Source organism: Aspergillus alliaceus (genome assembly GCF_009176365.1).
Source record: "Aspergillus alliaceus strain CBS 536.65 unplaced genomic scaffold BDW43scaffold_12, whole genome shotgun sequence".
Lineage (NCBI taxonomy): Eukaryota > Fungi > Ascomycota > Eurotiomycetes > Eurotiales > Aspergillaceae > Aspergillus > Aspergillus alliaceus.
In genome coordinates this window covers 749,711-776,337 of record NW_022474695.1, presented here as the reverse complement: position 1 = coordinate 776,337, position 26,627 = coordinate 749,711, and the positions used below count along the sequence as shown (strand labels likewise).

Here is a 26,627-nt window from a genome sequence, read left to right as displayed (position 1 = left end):
AAAAAAAAAAAAAAAAAAAAAACGAAAATGCTTGGCAAGATTGCCCTAGAAGAAGCCTACGAAATCCCCTCAAAGGCAGACCAAATCCGCGAGCAAGCAGCCCTCTACATCGCCCCCACCGACCTCGACCGCTATCTCCTCCAAATAAAATCCATCACCGACGAACGCCTCCAAATCTCTAACGCCCACGGCATCGGCTACACCATCATCTCGCTCACTGTCCCCGGCATCCAGGGAATAACCGACAAATCCGCCGCTGAGAAACAAGCCCATGAGGTCAACGACTACATCGCCGACATGATCAAGCCGCACCGCGACAGGCTCGGCGCCTTCGCCGCGCTCTCAATGCACGATTCCGTACAAGCGGGCCAGGAACTCCGGCGGTGTGTGACGGAGCTCGGGTTCCACGGCGCGCTGCTGAATGATATCCAGCATGCTGGGGTCGATGGCGAAACGTATCTCTTCTATGACCAGCCTGAGTATGATGAGTTCTGGAGGGTGGCTGTGGAGCTCGATGTGCCGGTTTATATCCATCCGGCGGCACCGCAGGGGCAGTATTATCGGCAGCAGTATGCGGGGCGGAAGTACCTTGTTGGGCCGCCGTTAAGTTTCGCGAATGGGGTGTCGTTGCATTTGCTCGGGTTGATTACGAATGGGGTGTTTGATCGGTTTCCCAAGTTGAAGGTTATTGTTGGGCATTTGGGGGAGCATATTCCGTTTGACTTTTGGAGGATTAACCATTGGTTGGAGGATGTTGAGCGGCCGCTGGCGAAGAAGGCGGGCGATCGCATGTGTGAGAGGGATATTTATTATTATTTTAAGAATAATATCTGGGTCACGACTAGTGGGCATTTCTCGACGCCTACGCTGAAGTATGTTTGTGATTATCTGGGGCCGGAGCGGATCCTTTTCAGTGTGGATTATCCTTATGAGACGATTGAGAATGGTTGTGGGTGGTGGGATCAGGATGCGGAGAATATCAAGAAGGCTCTTGGGGGGGAGGATGGGTACTTGAACGTGGGACGGGAGAATGCGAAGAAGCTTCTGAAGCTGGAGAAGTTCCATGACTCGGATGCGCCAGTGTCGTGATTGTTTTTTATTTCAGTGAATTATCCATGCAAATACACTGTCATGGTTTAAGATGCTGTATAAAAGTTGACTGGATATGTATTACAAGCCAAAATATTAAGTTAAGCACATAATCTACCGATTAACAGACTCTAAATACCAAACCTTCTGCAAGTAGACAATGAAGTTAGTTCTTGTGAACGTGCTTTCCGACTGTCCCGTCTAGCTGGGCTTCCAAGACAGCAGTAGTCCCACTTTGTACGGTTTTGATGGCCTCTGGTAGCATCCTTGCAAGATCTGAAACCGAAGCTGCAGTGCCCGCCCAGAGCTCTCCTCCTGCTGCAGCCTTCGCAATACCAGGGTAATCAGGGGTTGGGGCGAAGGAAATATTGAGGTCTTCATTAGTAGAACGCGAGCCGTCCCCTTCAGGATGGACGAGAAGCATACTCCGTCTGGGAGCATTCCAGCCCTTGTTGTTCAGCACGATAGTAAGGATAGGAATGCTATACCGCCGAGAGATCCAGTAGACGGAGCCCGGGACAGAAAAGAGGTACGTGCCATCTCCCACAATTTGGCAGACAAACTTACCTTTATTCTTGCCGCCGTTTTTGTGGTCAGTGGCCAGTTTAATGCCGAGTGCACCTCCACCAGACCAGCCAAGTCCGCCACCCCCACAATTGATCCATGACTTGGGCAAAGTGGCAGCGATCTGATCAGCTACAAAAGGAGTGAGTGTGACGGATTCGATGGCCCAAATGGTATCCGCAGGGCAGCTCTTCCGAATCTGACTGATAAGGTAAGAGACATTAAGGTCAGCGTTACCACCCCCTGATGGCGTTACAGCAAGATCTGCAATCCCTTGTCGGGTCTTCTTGTATTCGTCCTCGCGACGTTTACCGAGAGATGTCTGCTCCTCGGAGGCAAGTAACTGCTTTAGCGATTCGTTGGCGGTAACGTGCTCGTTGATCTGTTTGAAAGCCGTAGCTGATTCTGCGCGGAATGTGGCTATGGAAGGGAGATAGAAAACCGGCATTTGTTGTTTGAGTGGATCAACATCTACGTGGACGATCTTTGCTGATTCGGACGGTTTGCATTGTGTCGGGATCCAGGGCACATCGCAGTCGGCAACTAGTATGAAATCTGCTGTTTTGATAGCCTCATGGAGACCAAATCGCATTCCCAATGACGCCGGGTGGTCGCCTGGGAAGCACATGTCGCATCCACCGGTGTCCAGTACTCGAACTCCCTTGAATGTGTCCGCGAGCTTAACAAGCTCTTCCACTCCTCTAGTCTCACGTCCAGAATAACCTACAATCACCAGAGGCTCCTTGGCAGCTGCGAGTTCGGACGCGATCAGTTCAACGCCTTCAGCTGGCAATGCAGACGGTGCCACAGGGCCCCAGACTTTCTGATTGACCTTATATGGCTCAATTTCCTCCTCCATCACCTCTCGAGCACCAGCCAGATACACCGGACCCTTAGGATCGCTAGTTGCAAATTGAAGAGCCCGGTTGACCATCTGCTTTACATTCTTACCAGAACGGATTTCTCCCGAGTACCGGCAGTATTGGGAAACAATCTGCTTCTGATCCGGAACATCTTGAATCCAGTGAATGTACTCGGTGCGAGAGCCCCGCATCTCCCCTTCAATAGTGAAGGGCGAGAGACCGGCAAAGATTAAAACCGGAGCACGCCCGCAGGACGCATTGTGTACGGCAGCGGCTAATCCTTGCGTGCCGACATCAACATGAACAATCACGCATTGCGGCTGGCCGGTAAGTCGAGCGTAACCATCTGCCATAGAAAGGGCAACCATCTGCGGGGTAGAGTGAAATGCGGGGTTAGTCTTGATATCCAAGGGCTCATGGAAACCAGTAGTAACTGAGGAGAACCTCAAGGCGATTTGTAAGCTGAATGAACTTACTTCGTTAGGACAGGTGAAGACTTTAGGAAATTCGTCAGGCTTCTCTTTCCGACCCTTAACCATAGCCTCCAGGATGGAGGGATGATCGGACCCTAGATTGGCGAAGACATGGGTGATTCCAGCCTATGAGACTCCTTTAGCTTGGAAAAAATCAACTAATCGAAGAGAGAACGTAAGGTGCATACCTCCCATAGAGCCTCGAAAAAGGCAAAAGATGCAGTATAAACCCTAATGGTTGGTTAATAGCCGTCAATGCATTTTGGCTGCTTGGGGTCACATATATTGAGTATACTTACATGATTTCAATGTACCGAACCCAGAACAGATGTAGACAGAGAATAACCAGGAAACAAGCGAAAGGATATGTAGAGACGTAGAAGATCGGTGCTTAATATGAACTTGAGGAGGCGCTGCTTATTAAAGGTACAAGGAAATCTATTTCCAGAAGCAGTTGGTATAAGGTCGGCGTAAAGTCCGATGGCTATAGAATAACCGGGACAAACTTCCCGATATAATGTAGCTTCCATAGAACATCGCAACAGTTCCACTGCGGGGTTGGCATAGCACTCTTTGTATCGTCGATCGCGACATCGGAGGCCCAGGCAATGTTTCCGAGGTGGAGAACAAATTGGCATACTGGTCCGTTGCATTCTGGTTCTCTGAATTCGGTACCTGCAGACTTACTTTCTTGGCCCGTAAAGATCAGGGTTATCACAATAAATCTAGATTTCAAAGGCTATTGATGTGAATCTTACCCTGATACTCGTAAATGCTCATATCAAGTTTCTAGATGGGACACACAGGCAAATGTATGTACACTTCCTATTTAAGACACATCCCTCAGGCACCGATGACGTCGGTCCTCAGGCAACCACATTTGGATGTCTTTCACTCGACAACGCTTTCGTCATATTGTGAATTTCGAAACAGATTATTTATAAATCACTTCCAAAATGCTTACCCCTACATTAAACGTCTCCACTACAGCTTAGCCTTATTCATAGAAACCGGTACCACAAGCATCACACCCTCCTCCCTTCAGCCTTATGGTGCTTAGTCTACGTCATTGCTGGAGAACATGGCAGGAATTCATATATCTTTTGGCGTTGGTCAATCCATGGTCGAGCCTCTCGTCAAGTTATCCTGTACTCTATTCTCTATCTTTTTGACTTCAATAGGATATTGGTTCATCCGCCAACATAAGAGCCCTAACCAAACCTGCGCCGACATGATCCCAGAAAGGGTTTACCAACTATGTCACAGCAGCAAAACTGTGAGCTCCGCACTTGCACAAGACCCAAATCAAGCACCAACCAAGGTCTTTCACAAGCTTTACAATGACCATCACGACGAAGAGGGCAAGCCGGAACCAGAGAATGGGGTAAATAGCCATGACAGGTTACAGAAGGCCCTGGAGTGTGGAAATTGGGGCCCTACAAAACCGACCAAGCTATTCCTGCAGGTAAGAGATAGTCTATCAGGTAAAGATAGAGTATATCTAACTATCATGTAACAGGTATATCATGATGCACTATGCACCTTGGAAAAGAACCCAATGGCGGGGGTGGTCTCGCCCCCATTCATGGGTGGCCATGGAATCCTACCTTTGACAATCGTGGCCCCATTGCCGGACTTGTGCCGGCACATGGCAAACTGTATTGCCCGGGCTGAAACAGAAGTCTTTCTTGGTACAAACTTCTGGATCCATTCCGATGCTTCGACCTTAGTGACCAATGCCTTTCGCGAACTATCCAAACGAGCGGGTGAGCGCGGCACAAAGGTCGTGGTGAAGATGATCTATGACCGGGGTGACCCACGACAGGCCTATGATAACCGTTTAGACGTACCAGAAAAGAAATACACCAGCGACAAAGTCCAACTTCCTCCTGCCGATGAAGTTCCTAACATCGACCTGCAGGTTGTCAACTACCACCGTCCTCTATTCGGAACGTTTCATGCTAAATTTATGGTAATTGACCGGAGAATTGCCCTACTCCAGAGCAGCAATGTTCAAGATAACGACAATCTGGAGATGATGGTCAGGCTTGAAGGTCCCATTGTAGACGCTTTCTATGATACCGCGTTAATCTCATGGGGGAAGCACTTCAATACGCCCTTTCCCATGCTGTCGTCTCCCGCTGCAGGTGCTCCACCCCCTAGTCTTTCCATGATGGACGTAAGCCACGGGCAGGAGGCTCAGGGTTTGTCTTTGCCAGAGCACACCACCACAGACCAACACTATGACTCCGATATTAAGGACGAGGCACAAAGAGTCAACGGCACGCTCAAGCCAAGACCGGGCGAGCCAAAAACTAGTCCTGTCACTCGTCACCTGAGTATATATCCTTGGCAATTCTTTGTACTTGCACGGATCTTATAGCTTACTTTGTCTCACAGACACGACTACCCAGCCAAATACAACCGGTGATGCCCCTAACAGTGATCAAGATATCCCGATGACGCCATACACCATATCACCGCCCCATGAAACATTTCCAATGGCTTTAGTAAATAGAGAGCCTTGGGGAGGTAAGTGGTACACAATCATTCAATGCTTTACCATACTAACGATCTCGAGCGCCGAACCATTCAAGCATTTATACCCCGCAAAACGCCGCCTTCCTCTCGGCAATTCAAAACGCAGAGCACTCAATCTTTATCCAGACCCCAAATATGAATGCAGAGCCTCTCCTAGAACCCTTACTAGAGGCAGTCCGTCGTGGGGTCGTTGTCACATGCTACCTTTGTCTGGGCTATAACGACGCCGGACAATTACTTCCCTTCCAGAACGGGACGAATGAAATGATTTCTAACCGGCTATATAGCTCCCTCGAGACACAGGAGGAGCGCTCAAGACTACGTATATATAATTATGTGGCTAAAGACCAGACGAAGCCCATCCATAACAAGTTTAAGCGTCGAAGTTGTCACATCAAGCTCATGATTATCGACGGGAAAGTGGCTATACAAGGTAGAAAGTCCTCTTCCTTTTCAGACCAGGTCCCAGCTAACAGTATATAGGAAATGGAAACCTCGACACTCAATCATTCTACCACAGCCAGGAAATTAACATCCTCATCGACTCGCCGCTCATCTGCCGTTCATGGCTTGAGACGATCAATCGCAACCAGAACACAGTGCTTTATGGCGCGGTGAGTCCTAAAGATGGATGCTGGCATGATACCGTCACCGGTGAGGTTCCTGAAGGTTCTATTGGTGTCAACCCGGGACGTTTCAGCTGGGCCAAAGGGGTGGTTGGAGCTGTGCAGAGAGTGCGAGGTGCTGGTGGATTCTAGTTAACTTGGTTACGACTATATTTTTGGAATTAAGCTTAGCGGTCGGTTGGATATGAATCATGAGACAATGAGGATAACCAAAACATGCTACTCTCCGAGCCCTATAAGTGATACTAAACACGAAACAGCTCCTGTATTCCCCCTTACACAAGGACTGGGACTACGTAAATAGGTCCTGTGCCAATGCATACGGCTAAGGCGCTTGTTTACGAGCAGCAAGCCGTAAAGGTAATTTGGCCACCTACCCTACTACTGTTACCGTCACGCACAAGCCGTACGTCGCATTCAATCCTCCTAAGATTATACTAGTAACTTTGCTGACATCCCTTCCCTAGGTCTTACTCCGCCACACGTATGCCCGGTGATTTCACGCATTCCTCCCATCTACTGCTCCCTTTACCATATTGAGTCGTTTGAATTTGACGGCCCCGGTGGCCTATGAGTTACTATAATCCATGATTTACTGAAGAACTAATAAAGAAAATAATAGTAGAAGGATTTAACAGTACTTCAAAACAACATAATATCCGATATTGGGTCTTCCTCCGTCAGGATCATAAACTATACGTGTACCAAAGTAACACAACATCCTCAACCCCCACACCTTATGCCCTACATCTCAAACCAAAATACTCCGTAGTCTTATTTATACCTACTTAATACTCCGTACATTTCCCACCTCCATCTTTCACCCACTGTATACAACACCCAACCCCCAAGATGTCCCACCCCTACGACCCTCCCATAAAAGCTATAACAGACTATCTCTACCACTACAATATAACAGACTCATCAGCCTACACTGCAGCCCGCACAGCCCTCCTCGACACCCTAAGCTGCGCCATCGAAACAGCCTCGAAAAGCCCCGAGGCCCGCAACCTCCTCGGCCCCTGTGTACCAGGTACGGTCGTTCCAAATGGATTCAAGCTACCAGCGACAAGGTACCAGTTGGATCCGGTGAAGGGGGCATTCGATTTAGGAGTTTTGATCCGGTACTTGGATCACAATGATGCTCTTGGGGGAGCGGAGTGGGGCCATCCTTCTGGTACGGTACTCCTTCCCTCCTCTCTTTGAAGACTAGCCTTTTGTTGTGCGGAGTGTCTTAACAAAGAGTGAAGATTGATTATAATATTGCTTATCTCATATAGATAACCTAGCCGCCATCCTCTCAACAACAGATTGGCTATGCCGCTCCTCAAACCCCACCCCCAACAACCACCCCGGCCCCAGTCCACCCCTAACCATACGAACCCTCCTCGAAGCTCTCATAAAAGCCTACGAGATCCAAGGCTGCTACCAAATGCGCAACGCCTTCAACGCCCTTGGAACTGACCACGTCATCCTCGTCAAACTCGCCTCCGCAGCCGTCGTCTCCTGGCTCCTGGGACTCACCGAGGCGCAGACCATGGCGACAATCTCGCACGTCTGGATGGACGGGCATCCGAGCCGGATATACCGCACGGAGGAGAATACGATTTCGCGCAAGGGGTGGGCGGCGGGGGATGCGGGGATGCGGGCGGTGCATTTGGCGTTGGTTGTGAGGGCCGGGCAGGACGGTGTACCGGGGGTTTTGGGGTCTGTGCCGTGGGGGTTCTACAGGCGGTGTTTTGGGGGGGAAGCGTTTGAGTTTCCGAGGGCGTTTGGGACGTGGACAGTTAGGAATGTGGTGGTCAAAGTGATGCCGGTTGAGGGGCATGGTATTGCGGCTGTTGAGGGGATGTTGGTTCAGAGGGAAAGACTTGTGAGTATGGGGTTGGGGGCGGGAGATGTTGAGAGGATTGAGGTTCGGACGACGGGGGCGGCGGATTTGATTATCAATAAACGGGGTCCGTTGTATAATGCTGCGGATCGGGATCATTGTATTCAGTACGTTGTTGCTCTGGCGTTGTTAAAGGGCGAGGCTCCTGAGGCTCGTGATTATCTGGATGAGAGTTGCTGGGCGAGGAGTGAGGAGCTTGCTGCAATGCGTGAACGGATCATTGTGGTGGCCGATGATCGATTGACGGCTGATTATCTTGACTTGGAGAAAAAGAGTATCGGTTCTGCTTTGACGGTGTATTTTCGTGACGGCACTATCCTGCCTGAGGTATTGGTGGAATATCCAATCGGTCATGTCAAGAACCCTAGGTCTGCGGCCGCGGTACGTGACAAGATTATGAGAAACATGCGTCTTATATTCTCAGAGGCACACATCGCCAGAATCCTTGCCGCCGTTGAGAACGATGATATGAACATTTCGGAGTTTGTCGACATGTTTTGGCTCCAGACATCCACGGAGTCCAGGCTTTAGGAGATTGTGTTTTACACATCTGTGGACTGTACTTAGGGTTGGAAAAGTAGGAGGATTCATGGGTAACTGTGATAAAGGAAGAAACGACAATATATTCCAGACATCCAGTATCTGTAGCGTGACATATGGTGTCAGCAATTCACCAGTGCATATATAACCAGCAGATATTCGCAAAATCCAGACAACATTTACATTGTCCTATCATCTATCAACCGACCTTTCCAACTCCTTGTAGAGTCAGATAGACGTCGGTTCCCCAGCCCCAAAGGCTCTGTACGGCAATACTACCACCAAAGTACTCAGCGTAGGCCCTGCTTAATGGCAATCCGTACCCAAGTCCTGCAATGCTACTCAAGTGACCACTGCTGGAAGACATGGCATTCAAAGCATCCATGTTTCCGTTTTCCGATCCCTGCAGGTCGAGATCGGAGAAAGTGGTAAAGCTATAGGACCAAATATTTGGCAGAATTTCGGGAGGGATCCCACCCCCTCTGTCCCGAATTCTGATCGTAATGCTTTGCGTGGAGGGGGACGAATGTTTGATTGACTCGTTCGCATCTGCGGTTCCAGCGACGCTGTCCCTCTCAAATCCAACATCAGAGTCAGGTTGATGGGGCTGAGTTCCCAATGATGGTGAACATGGCCCGAGTACATGGTTGCTCGGGACGTCAGGTGCAGCGGCGATGGTCACCTCAATAGGCTCACGTTCATTCCCCGACTCAACCACAGCTCTGAACGCATTCTTCAACAGTTCCGTGAGTATGTACTCTACATGGACAGGAACATGCGCAAAGGTAGCGTCCGGTTGTCCACCAATGGTGAGCCGTGGGCGGACGCCATATTTCAATTCGCAGATTTCTCCGACAAAATCCTCACAGAGCTTGACAATGCGTGCCGGCTGCAGAGCAGTGTCGATGACACCTATATAGTTCGATGGTGCTGTGCTCTTCGGCGGACGGCCATCATCAGTGACTGGTTGTGAAGCAAAATGAAGCGCCAAGTGTTGCTCAGCTATCAGCCGAGTGCCGATTCTCGCCCGAAGGTGGGTGTCAAGGAACCGAGTCACCTCCGCCGAGTCGATATATCGGCGGCATTCAAGAAATCCGCGCGCAAGTACGGGAATGGTATTCGTATGAGTATGGACTAAATCCGCCAGTACCTCCGCGAAGTGTTTCTCTGCCTCGAGTGTCGTTACCTGCCGTTGCTGGTACGGGAGAAGGGTTGACAAGGAGTGAAGATAATTATTGTAGATCTTTGAAACGTGGGGATTCGAAACGACAATAAATGGGAGGTTTCTTAGAGCTTCGATTCTAGATGCGAGTCGAGCAGGGAGAAGCGAAAGCGTAAAATTCGCCGATGCGAGGAGAGCATCCTTCGATAATGGCGGACGACCGTGTCTAGATAGATCGTGATAAGTATATTCTGCACAATTTAGATAAGGTCCACCATAACAGACTCACTTGAGCAAATCTGCAAGAGTTAATGGCCGACGGCGACTAGCCGCAAGACGTGTGACTTCATCATTAGCCCCATAGGCGAACAGGTGCTGTGGTGATGTTACAACCTTATAGAGCGGTGACACACTGAACTGACGTGCTTTTAGGACATTATGGGTTGACAAAATCCTATGTCGGGCGCTGGAGTTCAGTACCCGTACGAAAGCATTAGTTATAGCCATCGTAAGCAGTAGCCATTCTGTGACTAGTTTCACATTGAGTCCTTCTGCCTCAAGTGTGACATTCATCACTGTCAGTGCTCACATCATACCACTCAAAAGGGTAATTCTCACGTGGGAAGGACGGACACTAATACCATCCAGGCCAAGCGGCGGTTAACTTCGGAATGCTTAGTCACCACAATAGAACTTGACAGTTGTAAACAGAGTATGAATGAGAAAACACCACTTTCACTTTTCATCCCTTCAGTCTTTGAATATTGGTAAGTACATACAATCGCGAAAACAGGCCAATGGGACGCGAACCATTTTAGATAAAACAAGAAACGAGCCGGGGTCCCTTACTTCGGATCAGCAACACTGCGTCAGGACCCGTATGGACCAGACCTATAATAGATATATATTGTAGACGCTTATCGCAGCTCTTTGCCTTTACGCTTATCGTATGTATGCAGTTGTTCTTGGCCTGTTGTGGTTGGTTGCTTCCCTATCAGGTTAAGTCATTATCTCTTGAGTAATCTGTGCCGCCTAGTTACTGGCAGTTGGTGAGTAGAAAGAAAACAGTTACACGATAAACTTAATATTGGATATGATACTAAGTCATGATTGAACAAGAGAATATTCTCTGGTGTGTACAGGTGCCCGCACAGCAGTCCTGGTGCCCATAAACAACATTCCCTTGAAACGCTAGACTAGAATATTCGTAATTCGTACAACCACCCATGAACCACAATTACCCCGGACGAGTATCAATATATAGTTCATGAGCTACTTCCGCTTGCTTGTTGACAGCGATACAGTATCGTATTCTTTCCCGGGATCGGCGTGTGTTTCCAACTACTGAATCTTCATCTCACCGTCCTGTTCGACGTGGACATGGTCGGACGACTCAAGAGCACCGACATGGTCATCGGGGTACTCGACACTTGTAGGCGTCAGTTGGGCTTGTTGCCGGAGTATTGTGGAATTTCATAATGGAAGGTTGCCTTACGTGAAACCCTTGATAAGCGTATACTCGTGCTTGATAGTGCCTCCTTCGCTAATAGCCTTGTTCTTAGCTCTAGTAGAGAAGAGGCGATGTTAGTAGGTATTCGACTTGTGCGGTTGGCTATAAGGTGACTCACTTCTCCAGCTCCTCGGGAGGGGAGTCCTTCTTGAGTGTAACCTAAATGGAAAGGCAGATGAGCACTTGGAATCCAAGAAATGGAGAGGAAGGGCGTAACGAACGTTGTAGAGAGGCATTTTCACACGTTGGGATGGGAAAGTGTATTAAAATTGTCAATGAACGAAAGTCAGGAAGTGGACAAGTAGCGTTTGTGTGCTTAGGGGGTGTCAGTTGTAGGATAGTGGGAGAAACAAGCCGTTGACAGGGTGGGACACCGGAGACTTTTATACCACCTTGCGGGGGTTTGAGTCAATATCACTACTGATAAGGGGGGAAATGTGAAATTTGCCCGATAGTGTGGGAGGACAGACGGTTGCCTCAGTCTGCAGGCTCCCCAATTCCTGTGAATCGCGCCATTCGGTCCATACCCCTCGTGACAAAGTTTCCTACTCCGTCATTTCCGTGGGATCCATTGTTTCATGTCCTCTAGCTTTACTGTGTCGTCAGATCTCTACGCCATTTACACCTGCAGGTTTATCCGTCTCATCTTGTGGCTTCGATTCGCCTGTGGCACCGATTCCTCGTGCTTTGACATGCATGACGGATGGTGGGGTAAAGACTATGACGATGACGATGTTCTCGGGCGGGGCAGTCACGTGGTGGATATCCACCATCCCCAAAGACCCCAAAGGTGGCATTCACCGCTCCCGGTACCGCCTTGCTGAATCTTGAGTATTATTCTGGCCTCAATCAATTGAACCCCAATACGTCATTGACACTTTCTCTAAGGCAACGAGGCTGTGCACTGCTGCAAGCTTATGCGACTACTATTCAGGGCACCTGCATGGCCTACTATACCAATTTGAACCGAAGATGCATAGGTTACATTCGAAGTATCACCCCTTTGTCACCCCACCCCTTTCAACACCCATTATATATCTTTAAGAAAGCCAACCTCAATAACCTTTTCCGTTTCCAGCCCTAGAGATGCTATTTTCGCCCTGGTATTCTCTCTGATCCACAAGAAAATCCACAACACTATTCTCCGAAGATAATTCTTGCTCCTGTTGACCCTCATTTGTTCTTTACCGGTAATATAAATAACCCCATGACTGTATGCATCTTCGAGCTTAGCCAATGGTCTATTATCTTGCCCTTTGCCGGCTGCCGTAGACTCTGCAGCCGCAGATGTCATGGATTGCTCTACAGAACTAGGATGACTATTGTTCGTGGTGGTGTCATGCGTGCTCATTGATGAGTCTACCTGATCATCCACTCTCTCACTCAAGTACTTGCGGACCTGCTGGGTGATGGTGTTCGCCAAATTTGGCGTGATTATCTCGTCATTGTACCCATATCGAACAACAAGACGGTAGCAGTTAGGGATAGCAAGCCTCGAAACTGTATAGCGGCCTTCTGCCGGTACCGATGGTGTCTCGATTGGGCGTAGATGAAAGAAGATTATAACCGCAGGCATGGAGGTCAATTTGAGGATAAATTGGCTGAACACTATCGGGGTGGTCTCGCCTGCCTTATCAAAAAAAATTCCGAGACCTTTTGATTTACTCAAGGGCGTGCCGCCAAATCGATCTGTTAGACGGATTTGGCCATCTGGGTCTTTGGAGACGAAATGCGAGGTAGGAAAGCGATCTTCAGCCTCCGCAAACCATTGCTGTTCTTTTCCAAACCTCCATATTAGGAAGAGAATGGCCAACACCGTAGCAAGCACAATGGTAAACCAGGCACCGGTGGGAACTTTCATGAGACCAGAAGAGAGATATGCACCATCCAAACAGGCAATTATGAGCCAGGGCAGGAACACAATGAATGGGCTAATACGCCACACAAACATAGCTGCTAACGCAACCATGCATGTGTCGAAGAATGTGACGAATATAACGCAGACCCCGTATGCGTTACCTAGAGATGTAGTCTTCAATCAGTCAGCATTGGCATCTGAAAGAGAAATAGAGATTAAGACTTACATTATTGTAGATGGAAGCCACAAGTATCGTTCCGATCATAAGGAGCCAATTCGCAATCGGGATGTAGAGCTGGCCATGAAAGATATCGGAGGTATGGACCACTTTGATCTGTGGGAAGTATGACAGTTTCATCACTTGCGTGAGAAGCTAATGGTACGATTAGCAACACTTATTTCATAGACTGGCGATGTTCTTACCTGAAACGTTGCAGTTATGATGGCTTGCGAGGCGACAACAGCAGCTAGAATGGCAATGACCAGTGCAGGATACACGGTTCCTGGTGGTGCAGCATTGAAAAAGGGGTTCGAATATGCCTCCGGATGTACACTGATATAAGCTGCTTGCCCGATATAGGCCAAGAGCAAACACGGAAAAGTGTAACCTAGCCAGCTGATCTGGATAGCTTTTCTGCTGAAGGCCCCAATGTCCGCGAAGAGAGCCTCCACGCCAGTGAAAGCGAGCAACGTCCCACTAAGCATTCTCCAACCCTCTTCACCATGGCGGGCTAGGAATTCGAAGGCATATCCGGGATTGAATGCTATGAATACACCAGCGTCATACTTCGCAAGGTTGTATATGCCAAACACGGCGTTAAATCCTAGCCATATGATGACAATAGGTGCAAAGGCAAAGGTAAGTTTAGTAATCCCGAGCGGTTGGATTAGAAATAGCAGGACCAGGATAGCATCAGTAACTCCTATGATGGTACCTTTTGAAATATTGGGCGCCACTACTTCAATCCCTTGGACAGCTCCCAACACTGATTGAGCTGGAGTAAGAAGTCCATCCGCAAGGACCATTGTAACCGCCAATACTCCCATGACTTTGAGAAGGCGTTTCACAAGATTACTTGATTCAATTCGGTGCCGTACATGTCTGCTAGTTCGTTCAAGGTCATTTGTTGAATGTCGTTTCATTTGAACAAGGGAGGCTTCCCTCGGATCACGGTGGGTGATATTCATCTAGATATGCCAAGTTTAGCTTTTGCAAGGTGTAAGTAGAATAGCAAGTAGTCTTACATAGCGGCTGAGAAGAGAATATGTACTAAATGTCCCTCCTTCGCCGTCATTATCCGCGCGAAGAATAACCAAGACGTACTTGACAGTCACCATCATGATTAAACTCCAGATGATTATAGAGAGTACGCCAATGAGGTCCTGTCGAGAGGGTGTCTCACTGAATGTCGACGAGTAAACGTAAAGAGGACTAGTGCCGATATCACCGTATATAACACCAACGGACTGATAGGCAAGCCAAAGAAGCATCCTTCCCCCAAATTTCTTTTAATATTTAGTTATCAAGCAAACCCGTCTTGCAGCGTGGCTCCTACCTGGGGCTGTTTGAAATCACCTGGTTTTCGCAGTCCAGGATCCTCATCCGCCTCACCCAATGTGCTTATCGCACTTGGCAGCCTATCCAAGGGGTTATTCCACGGCCGAATGTTGTAGATGTCATCGCACGGTTGCCGTGTATCATCTTGCCGACTCTCATGGACCATAGCACCCTTTTCAGAGTCTCGGTCTTGCTCCATGCCCTATGTGTGGAGTAAGGGTTGATCAACTGCCACATTTTGAACAGGATTAGTGTATTCCATGAATCCATTGACATTCTTAGAGTATGATTTGGTTTGCAAGCTCAAGGGGCAGAGTAAGTGTAAGAGGGTAGGTTTCACGCATTGTCGAGGGGGGGACAATATAGTACTAGTATCTCACATATAGTAACTAGCCTTCTCTGTGCACGTGGCCACTAACTGTCCTTGACGATGGATCCACTTGTACAATTTATTGTCAATCGAATAAGACCGTAAAACTTGTTAAGCTCTAGACACCAATATCAACAGAGAAACACCACCTTTGCTGCCAGAACGACCACCGACTCGTACATCCTTATATGCACATAAAGCGAGCGATATCCTTATCTCTAGCATCTCTTCACAACTACACCTCGTCTGACATGTTATCGTATCGTGACGACAAGGTGTTTACAGAGCAGGGGTGTCCATTCTATTTGGGTCGAGTTCTAGTCAACGATGGCGCTTGTGAAGGATCAGCCCGTCTGCGGGATTTATCACCACCAATAGGTCAATCATCTTCTACGATTATCACCACGTCAAAAGATGCAGGATTTAGCTTATTCAATTGAATTTGTTAAAGCTATCTAGATTTGCGAGATAACGAGATGACGCAAGCGACGAGGCCAATGACCACGTGTTGGACTGGAGCCAGAGCACACGGTTCCAAAGTACATCGGGGTTTGATGGTTTCTGTTTGACATAGCATCAGAAATATACCTTAGTCTTTTTTATCATAGAGTATACGAGGAGGCTTTTAAGTATTCGATAAACAGGGATACCCCTACACCAAATCCAATCCTCGTTCAAACCCAAATATCTGAATGTCGCATCGTGCGAACTACAATCCCACGTATCCGGATCCATCATTTTCACGCTGGGGCATCGTCAAACCGTGCATCCCTCTGTATTTTGGAGACTCGGGCTCCTTCCAATTCTCCAGCACTTTCGGATCAGTCAATTGATACACTTCAACACCAAGTGGGCGGGTGGTGGCCCCCATTTCGCTCTTCTCCTCCCAGCCCCAGTTGGACAGATCACCTAAAACACAACCGTTAGCATGACCCAGGTTCCCAGTCAACTAAATCGAGAGAAAGCACATACCACCAGGGCACGCCGAAAGCGCACAGAGAACATCAACCTCAGCAAAGAACTCAAAATATTCCCCTGGCTTCGCTGGCGAAGTTTCCATGAAGTATTTCCCTTCTTCATCCAGTCCAGTTACTTGGAAAACATTCAAAACGTCGTGCACATCAAGCTCGTTCAGTCCAAATGGCAGTATTGAGCGGGTAAGGTTTGAATGGCAGTGAAAGTCGAATGACTCGCCACCCATGAGCAGATTCACGTAAGGGTCGCATCGGGTACCCAGGAGATCATGAACTCGTCCTCCCCACTCCGTCGTTCCGAAACCCTTGGTTCGTTTACCTTCTGCATCGAGCACTTCGTGAAGTTGCCCGCCACCAAGTGAGTCACCAGTAATGGTTACCAGTGGCCTAATATATGGCAGGTTGGACCAAAGACGGTCACCAACCGACACGTGGGAAGCGTGGATCTGACGGGTGCGCGCTGCCCAAAGTCTCTCTCTGGGATTATTTGCATTCCAGATATTCAAGTCACCCACTTGAGGGCCCTTGGGGGTAGTCAAACGACAAATGTGCCCAGCTGGCACAACCCATGCTTGTCCAGAGCACGGACGAATAGTGAAAGACGTCTCTAGATTTCTCTGGGAGGCATCCGAGGCGGTCTTCGAGATAGATCTATAGATCTCGGAAGTGGCATGGACTGTGGAGTCTGGGGGAGCAGTATATGCTGGCGGAGGTCGGCGAGTGACACCCATATCCGCGTCTTAGTTGTGGCTGTTTTTGGTCAATGGGGAAGTATGAAGATTGAGTAGAGAAAAGCAATGGAGAGCCTTCCTAGGGATGTGCGATCCTGTATTTTTAAAGCCATCTCGGCGACACCCCGATAAGTCCTGTAGCTTATAAATACCCCACTAAATCATCTTCCAAGATTACCCCAATTGCGACGGTCCGGTCACCGGGCCGATAGCTTTCTTTCGATGTCTTGCTCGGAATGTATCGCCGGTCTGGAATACGAGCGCTTGACTAACAGCGTTGACATGTTGGTCACCGGCATAAAACTCAGTATTTCTACTAATACACTGATTTTTTAGTCAATATATGAGAGTTCTAAATACAGCAAAGTTGGTGTAGCATGCAAGGTCATTGAACTGGAATGCTTCAATGTGTCGTTAAAAGAACCAAAAAGGTGAATTCCCCGCTCCGAGGTCGTATCAACCAAGTACATACGATAAGCGATAAGCCGCTTCAACTTTCCCCAGAACCACAGCACGTGAAGCGATAGATATGATTTCTTATCAAGAATATTGATGCCTCAGGTATGAAGATGTCGACAATTTTTTTCTGGTTCCTAGCGGGAAGGTGTCGGCGCTTGCATAATTCCGTCCCGAGGAAAGAAAATGAAATAATAATTTTGGAACCAAGCTACCTGAAGCAGCTCTTGGATTGCACGTCTCCGCTACGAGTTCTGTCATCCAAAGGGAAAAAGCGTTTTTCTTAGAGGTCGCCGACCTTGGTTTTCGACAATGGACGACCAGTCGAACAGGGTCCATCGGCCCACGAAGGAGAAAAAGAAATACGATGGTATGTACTCTGTATTGGAGGCCCATATCTAGTGACCTGTGATGTTTCACATTTACTCACATGGAAATCGCGACTCTAGGCCCTAACCCGAAAGCCTTCGCATTCTCGAATCCTGGGAAAGGAAACAAAGCTGGAGCGCGGTCGCATGATGTATGGGTTCCACTCCGGTTCTCTGGAACTTCACGAACTAACACTGCCCCGATATAGATCAAAGAGAAGAGACTTCATGTGCCACTAGTGGATCGTGTGCCTGAAGAGGCACCTCCCCTTGTTGTTGCGATCGTTGGACCGCCGGGTGTAAGATTTTCTTTTTGGCGTTGAGGATATGATGGTTTAGAAAGGCGTCTAACAAAATTGTTTCATCTAGGTTGGTAAAACGACACTTATTAAATCATTGATCCGTCGCTACACGAAACAGACCCTCAGCACCCCTAAAGGGCCTTTGACAGTGGTGACATCGAAACGGCGCCGACTCACTTTCCTCGAATGTCCCTCCGACTCACTTGCCAGTATGGTCGATGTTGCGAAAATAGCCGATATTGTGCTTTTGATGATTGATGGCAACTATGGTTTTGAGATGGAAACTATGGAGTTCCTGAACGTCCTTTCTTCTAGTGGTATGCCGGGAAACGTCTTCGGTATTTTGACCCATCTGGACCTTTTCAAGAAACAGAGCACTCTGCGAATGGCGAAGAAGCGTTTGAAGCATCGCTTTTGGAGTGAGCTTTATAATGGCGCCAAGCTTTTTTACCTCTCTGGTGTCGTCAATGGCAGGTATCCCGATCGTGAAGTACACAATCTCTCCCGTTTTCTGTCGGTTATGAAGAATCCTAGGCCGTTAATCTGGCGCAATTCGCATCCCTATGCGCTTGCGGATCGATTTCTAGATATCACACCACCCACCCAGATTGAAGAGAATCCAAAATGCGATCGTACAGTGGCTCTCTATGGTTATCTACGGGGTACAAACTTTCCTGCTCAAGGAGCGCGTGTGCACGTACCTGGAGTGGGCGACTTAACTGTCTCGGGCATCGAGTCTCTTCCAGACCCATGCCCAACACCCTTCATGGATCAGCAATTGGCGAAAGCCACAGGCAAGACAAGCAAACGTAGATTGGGGGAAAAGCAAAAGTTACTCTTCGCCCCTATGTCGGATGTTGGTGGTGTGTTGGTTGATAAAGATGCTGTTTATATCGATGTCAAAACATCCAATTTCGACAGAAGGGATGACGAAGAGGATGATGAAGATCGTGGCCTGGGCGAACAGCTTGTGGTTGGTCTTCAGGGCGAACGCAAACTCCTTGGCGAGGCCGATGGTGGTGTCCGCCTGTTCCGAGGAGGCGAGGCCATCGAGAAGGCAGATGAGGAGGATGAGGACGTAGGACGCAAACATAGGAGGCACGCAAGGTTTATGGATGGAGAGCAAGGCGCATCGGCAGAAGATGAAGGTTTCGAAAGCGCAGAGGATGATGATGACGACGAGGAGGTACTGGAAGGCGATAGTGACGAGGAAGACCTCGACGTTTCCGCACCCCCCCACTTCGAAGCGAGCTTCAAGGAGAAGCACGAGGGTAAAAGCCGCAATGATGAAGGAGACATCGCATTCGCCGATAGTGATTCTGATCTCGGATCCATTTCGTCTGTGGAAGACCAGATGTTTGAAGAAGATGATGAAGAAGATTTCGAGGATGATGAAGACGACGAAGAGGGCGCTGCTCGGTGGAAAGAGAAGATGCTTGACAACGCCAAAGCTCTCCACGCCAAAAGACCAAAGTATCGCGTCGCTGACCTGTCCCGCATGATGTATGACGAATCTATCACTCCTATGGACGTGATAAGGAGATGGTCAGGCAAAGACGAAGAGGAAGATGCCAACGATAAGGATGCCGAGGAAGATGCCGATGATTTCTTTAAGAAGACCAATAATGAGGAGGAAGAACAATCAGAATATCGTGCTATTCCCGAGTTTGACTATGAGGCGCTAGAGCAAAAGTGGCAGGATAGAGATATGATTGAGTCTTTGCGCAGTCGGTTTGCCACTGCCAAATTGTCTGGCCAAGGTGGTGATGACGATTCAGACGTTGATAACGCCTTTGATGAGGACGACGAAGATGGAGACTTCGAAGACCTAGAGACTGGTGAGGTGTTTAACGGCATCTCAGATGACAAGGAGGAAGGTGAAGGCCCAGACGATGAGAAATCCGAGGACCTGGAAGCCGAGCGCGAACGGAATGCAAAGAGGAAAGAAGAGTTGAGGTTGCGCTTTGAAGAGGAAGATCGTGAGGGATTTGCTAACTCGAAGGATAACTCACGACAGGATATCGGAGGCGATGACGAGTTCGGCGAAGATGAATGGTACGATGCACAGAAGGCGAAGATGCAAAAGCAGCTAGACATCAACCGGGCCGAGTTCGATTCTCTGGACCCAGCTTCAAGGGCTCGGTCTGAAGGATTCAAAGCCGGAACCTATGCGCGTATCGTTCTAGAAAACGTACCCTGTGAATTTTCCACAAAATTCAACCCTCGCTTTCCTGTCATTGTCGGTGGACTGGCACCTACTGAGGACCGGTTTGGCTACGTGCAGATCCGGATCAAGAGACACCGTTGGCACAAGAAGATTCTGAAGAGTAATGATCCCTTGATCTTCTCTCTCGGCTGGCGTCGCTTCCAGACGCTACCCATGTACAGCACATCCGACAACCGGACGCGTAACCGCATGCTTAAATACACGCCAGAACACATGCATTGCTTCGGCACCTTCTACGGACCACTTGTAGCACCCAACACTGGTTTCTGCTGCGTACAGTCCTTCTCAAACAAAACCCCCGGTTTCCGAATTGCAGCCACCGGAGTTGTGCTGAGCGTGGACGAACATACAGATATTGTGAAGAAGCTCAAGCTGACTGGTACACCTTACAAGATCTTTAAGAACACTGCCTTCATTAAAGACATGTTCAATTCTTCCATTGAAATCGCCAAGTTTGAAGGAACTGCGATTCGAACCGTGTCTGGCATTCGAGGTCAAGTCAAGCGCGCTTTGAGCAAGCCCGACGGTTGCTTCCGTGCGACATTTGAGGATAAGATTCTTATGAGTGACATTGTCTTCTTACGCGCATGGTATCCGATCAAACCACATCGATTCTACAACCCAGTAACAAACTTGCTTGACCAGGAGGAAGAGGGTGCAGGTGATAGCAAATGGCAGGCCATGCGTCTCACCGGGGAAGTCCGTCGTGAGAAGGGTATCCCGACACCTTTGAATAAGGACTCTGCCTATCGTCCCATTGAACGCCAGGAGCGTCATTTCAATCCCCTCCGTGTGCCACGACAGCTGGCTAAGGACCTCCCATTCAAATCGCAGATCACCAAGATGAAATCGCATAAGGACCAGACTTATATGCAAAAGCGTGCTGTCGTCCTTGGAGGAGAGGAGAAGAAGGCGCGCGACCTTATGCAGAAGTTGACAACTATGCGGAACGACAAGTCAGCTCGGCGCGCAGCGAAGCAGGAGGAGCGCCGAAAAGTCTATCGTGCTAAGGTCGCAGACAGTTTGGAGAAGAAGGAGGCCCGGGAGAAACGGGAGCGCGATGATTACTGGCGACGAGAGGGTAAGAAACGGAAGAATACCGACGAAGACGGTGGAGGTGGAGGCAAAAAGCGCAGGTGATCTTCGACGTCCTTGCGTTATTATTGTGGCATATATATTGGTTGGTAAAAGTTTCGATTTCTGGGATAATGCCCATATGTACCTATTGATATGCTGCATGGTGGATGGCGTTGAATTATATCTGATGATATATACCAAGAAATAGATTGTTTCTTTTTTATCCCCCATCTATTCTATTCTTCAAGTCTGGGTCCTTTCGGGAGATTTTCCAACTGTCATATTGCTTTTCCTTCACGTGCAAGCCATGGATTCCTGCCTGAATAGTGAAGGGTCGGGTCTCAGGCGGAACAACTCCCACGTGACCGCGCCGCGGACGCGTCGACTGGATAGAGTTGGCCACTCGAAAGGTTAAACAAATACTACTTTACTTTGACAGCCCGACGATCATTCCGCAGGCTGGTTCCAATGCGCCTCCAGCTTCGACTCCAGTTCTTCGCTGCGTCTCCTCACTTCAATCTAGCAAGTGTCGGAACTGAGTTACCTGTGGAGACTGAACGTGCTTGTCCTGGTTAGTCACTCACTACAAAGTCACCCCTTGCGTATATACGCGGGACTCAGAATATATCACCCCTTGCATCCAAGTGCACTACCCGAAATAATTGCAGTTGAAGCTATTTTGCGCGGCGCAATCGCTCGGTGGGCGGTGCGTCAGGAATAGGGTTGATAGCTCCGCATTGGACGTTCCCGCGCCAACACCCTTGACCCGGGCGGAGATTAGATCGTTCGGCGCTTGGAATTGAAGATCATCTATCTCTATGGTTGGAGAACACGAACCCCTTCTGGACAAGTACCTTTGTCCAATTGAGAGAACCTCCCTCTGTTGGTAGATTCACCTCTGTATTTCGTCGGTCGTGGTGGGCTGAACCCCCAAGGTGTCCAGTCTACACGACCGCGTCCTGCGCGATTCGCTACCCCTCGATCAGAATGAGCGGATTGCCGCACTTACATGGGCGCCAACACGTGCAACATGCGCAGCCTTCTTCTCTGCAGTGTGATCCTCAGCACCCTGCCCCGGATGCTCATGCCAATGAGCACTTGGATTCAGGCACGTCTTCGAGCAATATAAGGCAGAATAGTAGTCTGATTTCAGAGTCGCGCTTTTCAAATGTGCCCGCCAGCGGTTCAATCGAGCCTACTCCAGAATATCCGCTGCAAGCGGCTTCTCGTCGAGCTTCCAATTCAACGTCGCCAAAAGACGTCGCTTTCCGTTCACAAGAAGGGCCCTCGAGCGCAGAATATCCAACTAGGCAAACTCGCTCTTCAGCGAATGCATCACAAATGCGACCTATGTATACACAATTAACTATAGGTGATGCGACAGAGCAGAAGCAGGCTGAATTCAAACGTGTGGCTCCAAGTGTGCACAACAATGGTTTCACAGAAGTTCCAGAACCTCCAAGCCCGTCTGCAATGACGGCTGGCCACAAACGTACTGCAACTGGGTCCATCAAACCATCTGTGGAAGATCAGCCCTATAAATCAGGTGTAATTGGTGCTGAGAGACATCGCTCGAAGAGCGTAAGCTCAGCTACGCATGGAAATAAAATTGCGGCGGTAATCAGACTCCGTTAACTGTCTTCTCTGGGATAGTCCATTACTGATACCAACGCAGTTGTCTGTGCACCTTCGCACGCGTCTGTCATACGCTGCAGCTAAAGTCGAGGCAAGTCGACGATCTCAACGCTCCTTAAACAAGTCGCCATTAGATTTGCTTCAAGGGGACCGTTTCTCTTCGATCCCAACCATCGACCCGTTCGAACAGGTAGGGGGTGGACGTCAAGGCTCGGCGGAGGCTGGTTCTCTAGACGGCACTATATCCGCACCAGATACACTACCAAATACTCACCTCTATTCTTCTAATAACCATATGCGACTATCTCCGACGGCAAAGTCGGAGGACTCAGTATCGTCATTGAAGAGTAATCCACGGAAACCACCCACCACACTTCCCTCACTACACACTATTCAGAGACTCGCTCCACCTGCAGATATTATTCCGAAAAACGATAGCAGTGGGCGCAGGCGCCCGAACCCAAACGATCCGACTAGTCAGCCACAGAACGTTTTCTACCCCCGCCATCGACGGCATCATTCGCACCAGAGTATTAGTACAATAAAACGAAATTCCAGCTCGGAGACGGTATTAGTTCCTGAAACACCTCCACTCCGACCATTACCTTACAACAGCCTACCCGTTCAGCAAAACCATTCACAAAACTCATCCATGGAACAAGATGCCATCGAGACACTGCTCTTTATGTCCAGCCCAGGGCATTCGGCGTACTGTTCCAATACCCAGCCCTCCCGAAGTCAACCAAATCATACGCGACGCAGCATGACTTCTTCTGCGCAGACTAAATCAAGTGCACCTGGAAGCCAAAATGCTCATGCAATTGTTGACACAACTCAGCCTACCCCTGGTTATCGAGGTTCGAGCACGGGCTTAGAAGCTCATGCCGGCGATGAAATCGACCGTCTTTTGGATCAGATGGACAGCGACAGTGACGACGAGAAGAACTATCCCTCCAGCCACTCGAACAGCATCAGCACTTGCTCCACGCCAAGTGGCAGTTCTCACAGGCGTAAACATCGGTTTCGGTCTTGACGATCTAAAAACCTACCATGTCTATCTATATTCTTATTTCTAGTTCTTCAAACGTCTCAGCGGTTCTTAACTTGCCCTGCCCCCGTCTTTTGCACGGTGGACTCTCTAGAGATGCATAGTAGATAGTGATTCATTTGGGTATTATTTAACATCCCAATGGCGTACGCATGGATTGGGAGTACGACTTGGTCTTTCTATTATTGTATCGGTTTCTAGGATTTTGGCTCAATAGCCATACCGCCAAGTTAAAATGGTACTTGGAGGTTAGGAGTACATAGGCTTTAGGAATACAATCGTGATCGTCATCTATCAAATCTACTGATGGATTCCGCAGTAATGCCTGCCATCTAGATGTAACGAATGTATCTCACGATCAAATTCAAATTCAAATCCTGCATCAGCCCTTGATCTCGCGTGACCGCACATCTACAGAAGAAAAAATCGCCCCGGTACCCCAATTATACCCACACTCCAACCAACCTACATATATAAAAACTACTGCCCAACCCGACAAATACCCCACTCTTCCCACTCCTCACTCCTAACACCTCTCCTAACAATAAACAAACTCTTAGGGTCCGGTCCCATTTCTTAATCTCAGACACTTTCTGGTAATTCTCCCCCCAAAACGAGGCCTGGAATCCTTTCTCATAGGGATTCGCTTCGTTCAAATACGCACCTATCTTATCATCCCCTTCGACAGATCTCAGGATCGGAACTTCCACATCTGTCAGATTCCTTTGCACGGCCTCTTTCTCAGCCAATGTTGCAGTCGGTTCCCAGCCCCGGGGGATGATGATATGGGTGATTGTCTTTCTCCACGCGGGGTTGAGGGCTGTCTATCTTTCCGGAATTGGCTGCTACGGCGCCGCCGGCAACGGCGTGGCCAAGCATGATCTAAAGAGAGTCACTGTGGATGCTGTGCAGCGCGGAGGTTAGTTTGGCAGGACCGTCGTTAGACTCCAAAAGATCTCGGGAGAAGAGTCTCGAGCCGAATATCATGATCTTGCCTGTTGGGTCGTGGTCATTGGAGAAGAGGATACCGGTGTAGAGGAAGCCGATGCTTGGGAGTGGGGACGTAGAATATTGGGTTATTATGCCAGTGGTGGTGTTCAGTTTTGAGACGAGAGGGTGGTATGCACGGTCGATTTATGTGGTGTCAGTCTGATTGGGGAAGACAAGCATGATATACATTGTTGATACGCTAACGTTCTCCGATAATGGGGCATTCGGAATCATCCAGTAATAGCCTGCTCCCCCTGCATCGTTGAGAGCGGGAATTTCTGTGTGGAAGGCTGTCACGGCCTCCCAGAACTTGGGGTCTCCAGCTGAGGTTGAGATGTTGAGATTCGTTAGGATGACGGGGGCATTGTCAAATGTTCAGAGCATGACGCTCACGATGACACCGAAGGTACCGCTGCCCCCGCCGCGCAGGGCCCAAAAGAGCTCATTGTTCTGATACTCGTTCGCTATGACTAGCTCTTTCTTTAATTGTATAGTCAGTGTGAAGTGTTTGGAGGCAGTGTCTATGTGGGTATCACTTTATGTTGGCTGTCACAATGGTAAATTCAAGGGCATTATCTGAGCCCATGCCCTTCCATGGTCCCAAGAGAGAATGTCCACCACCTTGAACATACCCTCCTGCAGTCCCAACTGTATAAGCTGTTTCCCCAACAACTGTTCTGTTCTTCGCGCGGCGGCAGTATACAATTCTTGCAAACTAATACCGGCCGCTATTTTCACCGCTGGACCTTCATTCTTACTCTCTGGGGCACCGGCCGGCTTGAAGTTATCTACAATTTGGATATCCTTTATATCATTGGTGAGGATCTGTAATAACCCCGGAGCGGATAAACGGACCATGATATCATGTCTAGAGTTCTTGATAACAAGACAAAGGTTATGTTTCTTTGCAAACTTCACTGTCTCCTGGATATCGGCCGCTGTTTTGGCAAGTGTTGAATAGACAGAGATTCGACCCTGTCTGCAAGGTGTGTCCCGCGGACTTTCAATATAATATAACTGGTTCTGCTCCGGTAGGGCTTCCCAGTTCTTCTACTGAACTGCCCTGGGTTATGCCGCTCGCCAGGTTGAGTCCCCTCAGGAAGCTGTGACTTCCTTGCAGGCTAGATTGTCAGGGCCACTTTTGTGGCAGACCGCTGCAAGTGGTCGTACCGCTATCAGGTTACCATTAATGGAACTGTTGAGCGCGCTCTATTCTTGCGCAGAAGGCCAGTATCTTTGGTGCAGTTGACAGCGGCATGACTGATTGCTATTGGCAAATGCCAGCGAGATAAAAGGAAGCGCCAAATTAAAGATTTCATAGTGCAGATCTAATTAGGAACTTTCTGTAAAAGGGGAAAGAGAGTCTGACTCCTGAGAATCCCATTGTCATGAAAGAAGCGCATCCTCCATATTATAACTTCGGCTTGTATTCAGAGACATATGAATATTTCGTTTTTGCCCTAACACACGAAAAAAAAAAAAATGCCATGCTGTTACTGCAGCTCGAAAAATAGTTATGCCTATTGTATTCGCTAGAGCTATACTTGGGACAACGCTTGAGGCAGTACTTCCTACTCCTCACTGGTTAAATAAGGCCTTGTACCGTTGGGTCAAGCTCTGATCTTCTGGGTAAACTACGGTTCTTGATGATCGTTTATAGTATCATTTGATGGATTGACGTCACGGAAAGTTCATATCCGGCAAACCCGAACATATGCTCTTGTGGAAATATCTTCCAGATGTGGCTGTGGATGATGAGCTTCTTTCGAACCTA

At 48.7% G+C, this 26,627-nt stretch overlaps 9 protein-coding genes across 9 annotated transcripts; 4 read left to right on the top strand and 5 right to left on the bottom strand.

Annotated features, from left to right (window-relative positions):
- BDW43DRAFT_36674 (amidohydrolase family protein) lies at positions 1-1,172 on the top strand. The gene has a single exon (XM_032049969.1). The coding sequence runs from the start codon at positions 28-30 to the stop codon at positions 1,087-1,089; it is 1,062 nt and encodes a 353-aa protein (XP_031902408.1). The 5' UTR covers positions 1-27; the 3' UTR covers positions 1,090-1,172.
- On the bottom strand, positions 1,173-3,754 carry BDW43DRAFT_36676 (putative thiamine pyrophosphate enzyme). The gene is made up of 4 exons (XM_032049970.1): positions 3,289-3,754; positions 3,178-3,220; positions 2,993-3,115; positions 1,173-2,884 (listed from the first exon to the last, which is right to left on the bottom strand). Coding segments are annotated over exons 1-4 (1,797 nt in total). The 5' UTR covers positions 3,291-3,754; the 3' UTR covers positions 1,173-1,255.
- Positions 3,755-4,220: 466 nt separating this feature from the next.
- Positions 4,221-8,682, top strand: BDW43DRAFT_318405 (IQ calmodulin-binding motif protein; the record flags this gene model as incomplete). The annotated part of the gene is made up of 7 exons (XM_032048698.1): positions 4,221-4,454; positions 4,509-5,328; positions 5,390-5,521; positions 5,571-5,963; positions 6,014-6,243; positions 7,009-7,333; positions 7,437-8,682. The coding sequence occupies 7 exons, from the start codon at positions 4,221-4,223 to the stop codon at positions 8,576-8,578; spliced, it is 3,276 nt and encodes a 1,091-aa protein (XP_031902406.1). The 3' UTR covers positions 8,579-8,682.
- Positions 8,683-8,786: 104 nt separating this feature from the next.
- BDW43DRAFT_309426 (alpha-ketoacid dehydrogenase kinase family protein) lies at positions 8,787-10,322 on the bottom strand (the record flags this gene model as incomplete). The annotated part of the gene is made up of 2 exons (XM_032046702.1): positions 8,787-9,975; positions 10,039-10,322. The coding sequence occupies 2 exons, from the start codon at positions 10,320-10,322 to the stop codon at positions 8,787-8,789; spliced, it is 1,473 nt and encodes a 490-aa protein (XP_031902405.1).
- Positions 10,323-11,090: 768 nt separating this feature from the next.
- BDW43DRAFT_309425 (uncharacterized protein) lies at positions 11,091-11,495 on the bottom strand (the record flags this gene model as incomplete). The annotated part of the gene is made up of 4 exons (XM_032046701.1): positions 11,091-11,178; positions 11,245-11,313; positions 11,378-11,418; positions 11,481-11,495. The coding sequence occupies 4 exons, from the start codon at positions 11,493-11,495 to the stop codon at positions 11,091-11,093; spliced, it is 213 nt and encodes a 70-aa protein (XP_031902404.1).
- Positions 11,496-12,289: 794 nt separating this feature from the next.
- On the bottom strand, positions 12,290-16,750 carry BDW43DRAFT_299037 (potassium transporter-domain-containing protein; the record flags this gene model as incomplete). Its single annotated transcript, XM_032044661.1, has 8 exons — positions 12,290-13,291; positions 13,344-13,451; positions 13,541-14,305; positions 14,363-14,623; positions 14,674-14,877; positions 15,696-15,697; positions 15,808-15,954; positions 16,018-16,750. The coding sequence occupies 8 exons, from the start codon at positions 16,748-16,750 to the stop codon at positions 12,290-12,292; spliced, it is 3,222 nt and encodes a 1,073-aa protein (XP_031902403.1).
- A 606-nt stretch (positions 16,751-17,356) lies between these two features.
- Positions 17,357-21,452, top strand: BDW43DRAFT_36393 (GTPase BMS1). The gene is made up of 4 exons (XM_032049968.1): positions 17,357-17,576; positions 17,656-17,726; positions 17,784-17,873; positions 17,944-21,452. The coding sequence occupies exons 1-4, from the start codon at positions 17,519-17,521 to the stop codon at positions 21,241-21,243; spliced, it is 3,519 nt and encodes a 1,172-aa protein (XP_031902402.1). The 5' UTR covers positions 17,357-17,518; the 3' UTR covers positions 21,244-21,452.
- An 87-nt stretch (positions 21,453-21,539) lies between these two features.
- On the top strand, positions 21,540-24,025 carry BDW43DRAFT_270709 (uncharacterized protein). Its single transcript, XM_032041358.1, has 2 exons — positions 21,540-22,797; positions 22,856-24,025. Exons 1-2 carry the CDS (start codon positions 22,168-22,170, stop codon positions 23,846-23,848), a joined length of 1,623 nt encoding a protein of 540 aa, XP_031902401.1. The 5' UTR covers positions 21,540-22,167; the 3' UTR covers positions 23,849-24,025.
- Positions 24,026-24,997: 972 nt separating this feature from the next.
- BDW43DRAFT_309420 (uncharacterized protein) lies at positions 24,998-25,711 on the bottom strand (the record flags this gene model as incomplete). The annotated part of the gene is made up of 3 exons (XM_032046700.1): positions 24,998-25,162; positions 25,247-25,374; positions 25,486-25,711. 3 exons carry the CDS (start codon positions 25,709-25,711, stop codon positions 24,998-25,000), a joined length of 519 nt encoding a protein of 172 aa, XP_031902400.1.
- Between the last annotated feature and the right edge of the window lie 916 nt (positions 25,712-26,627).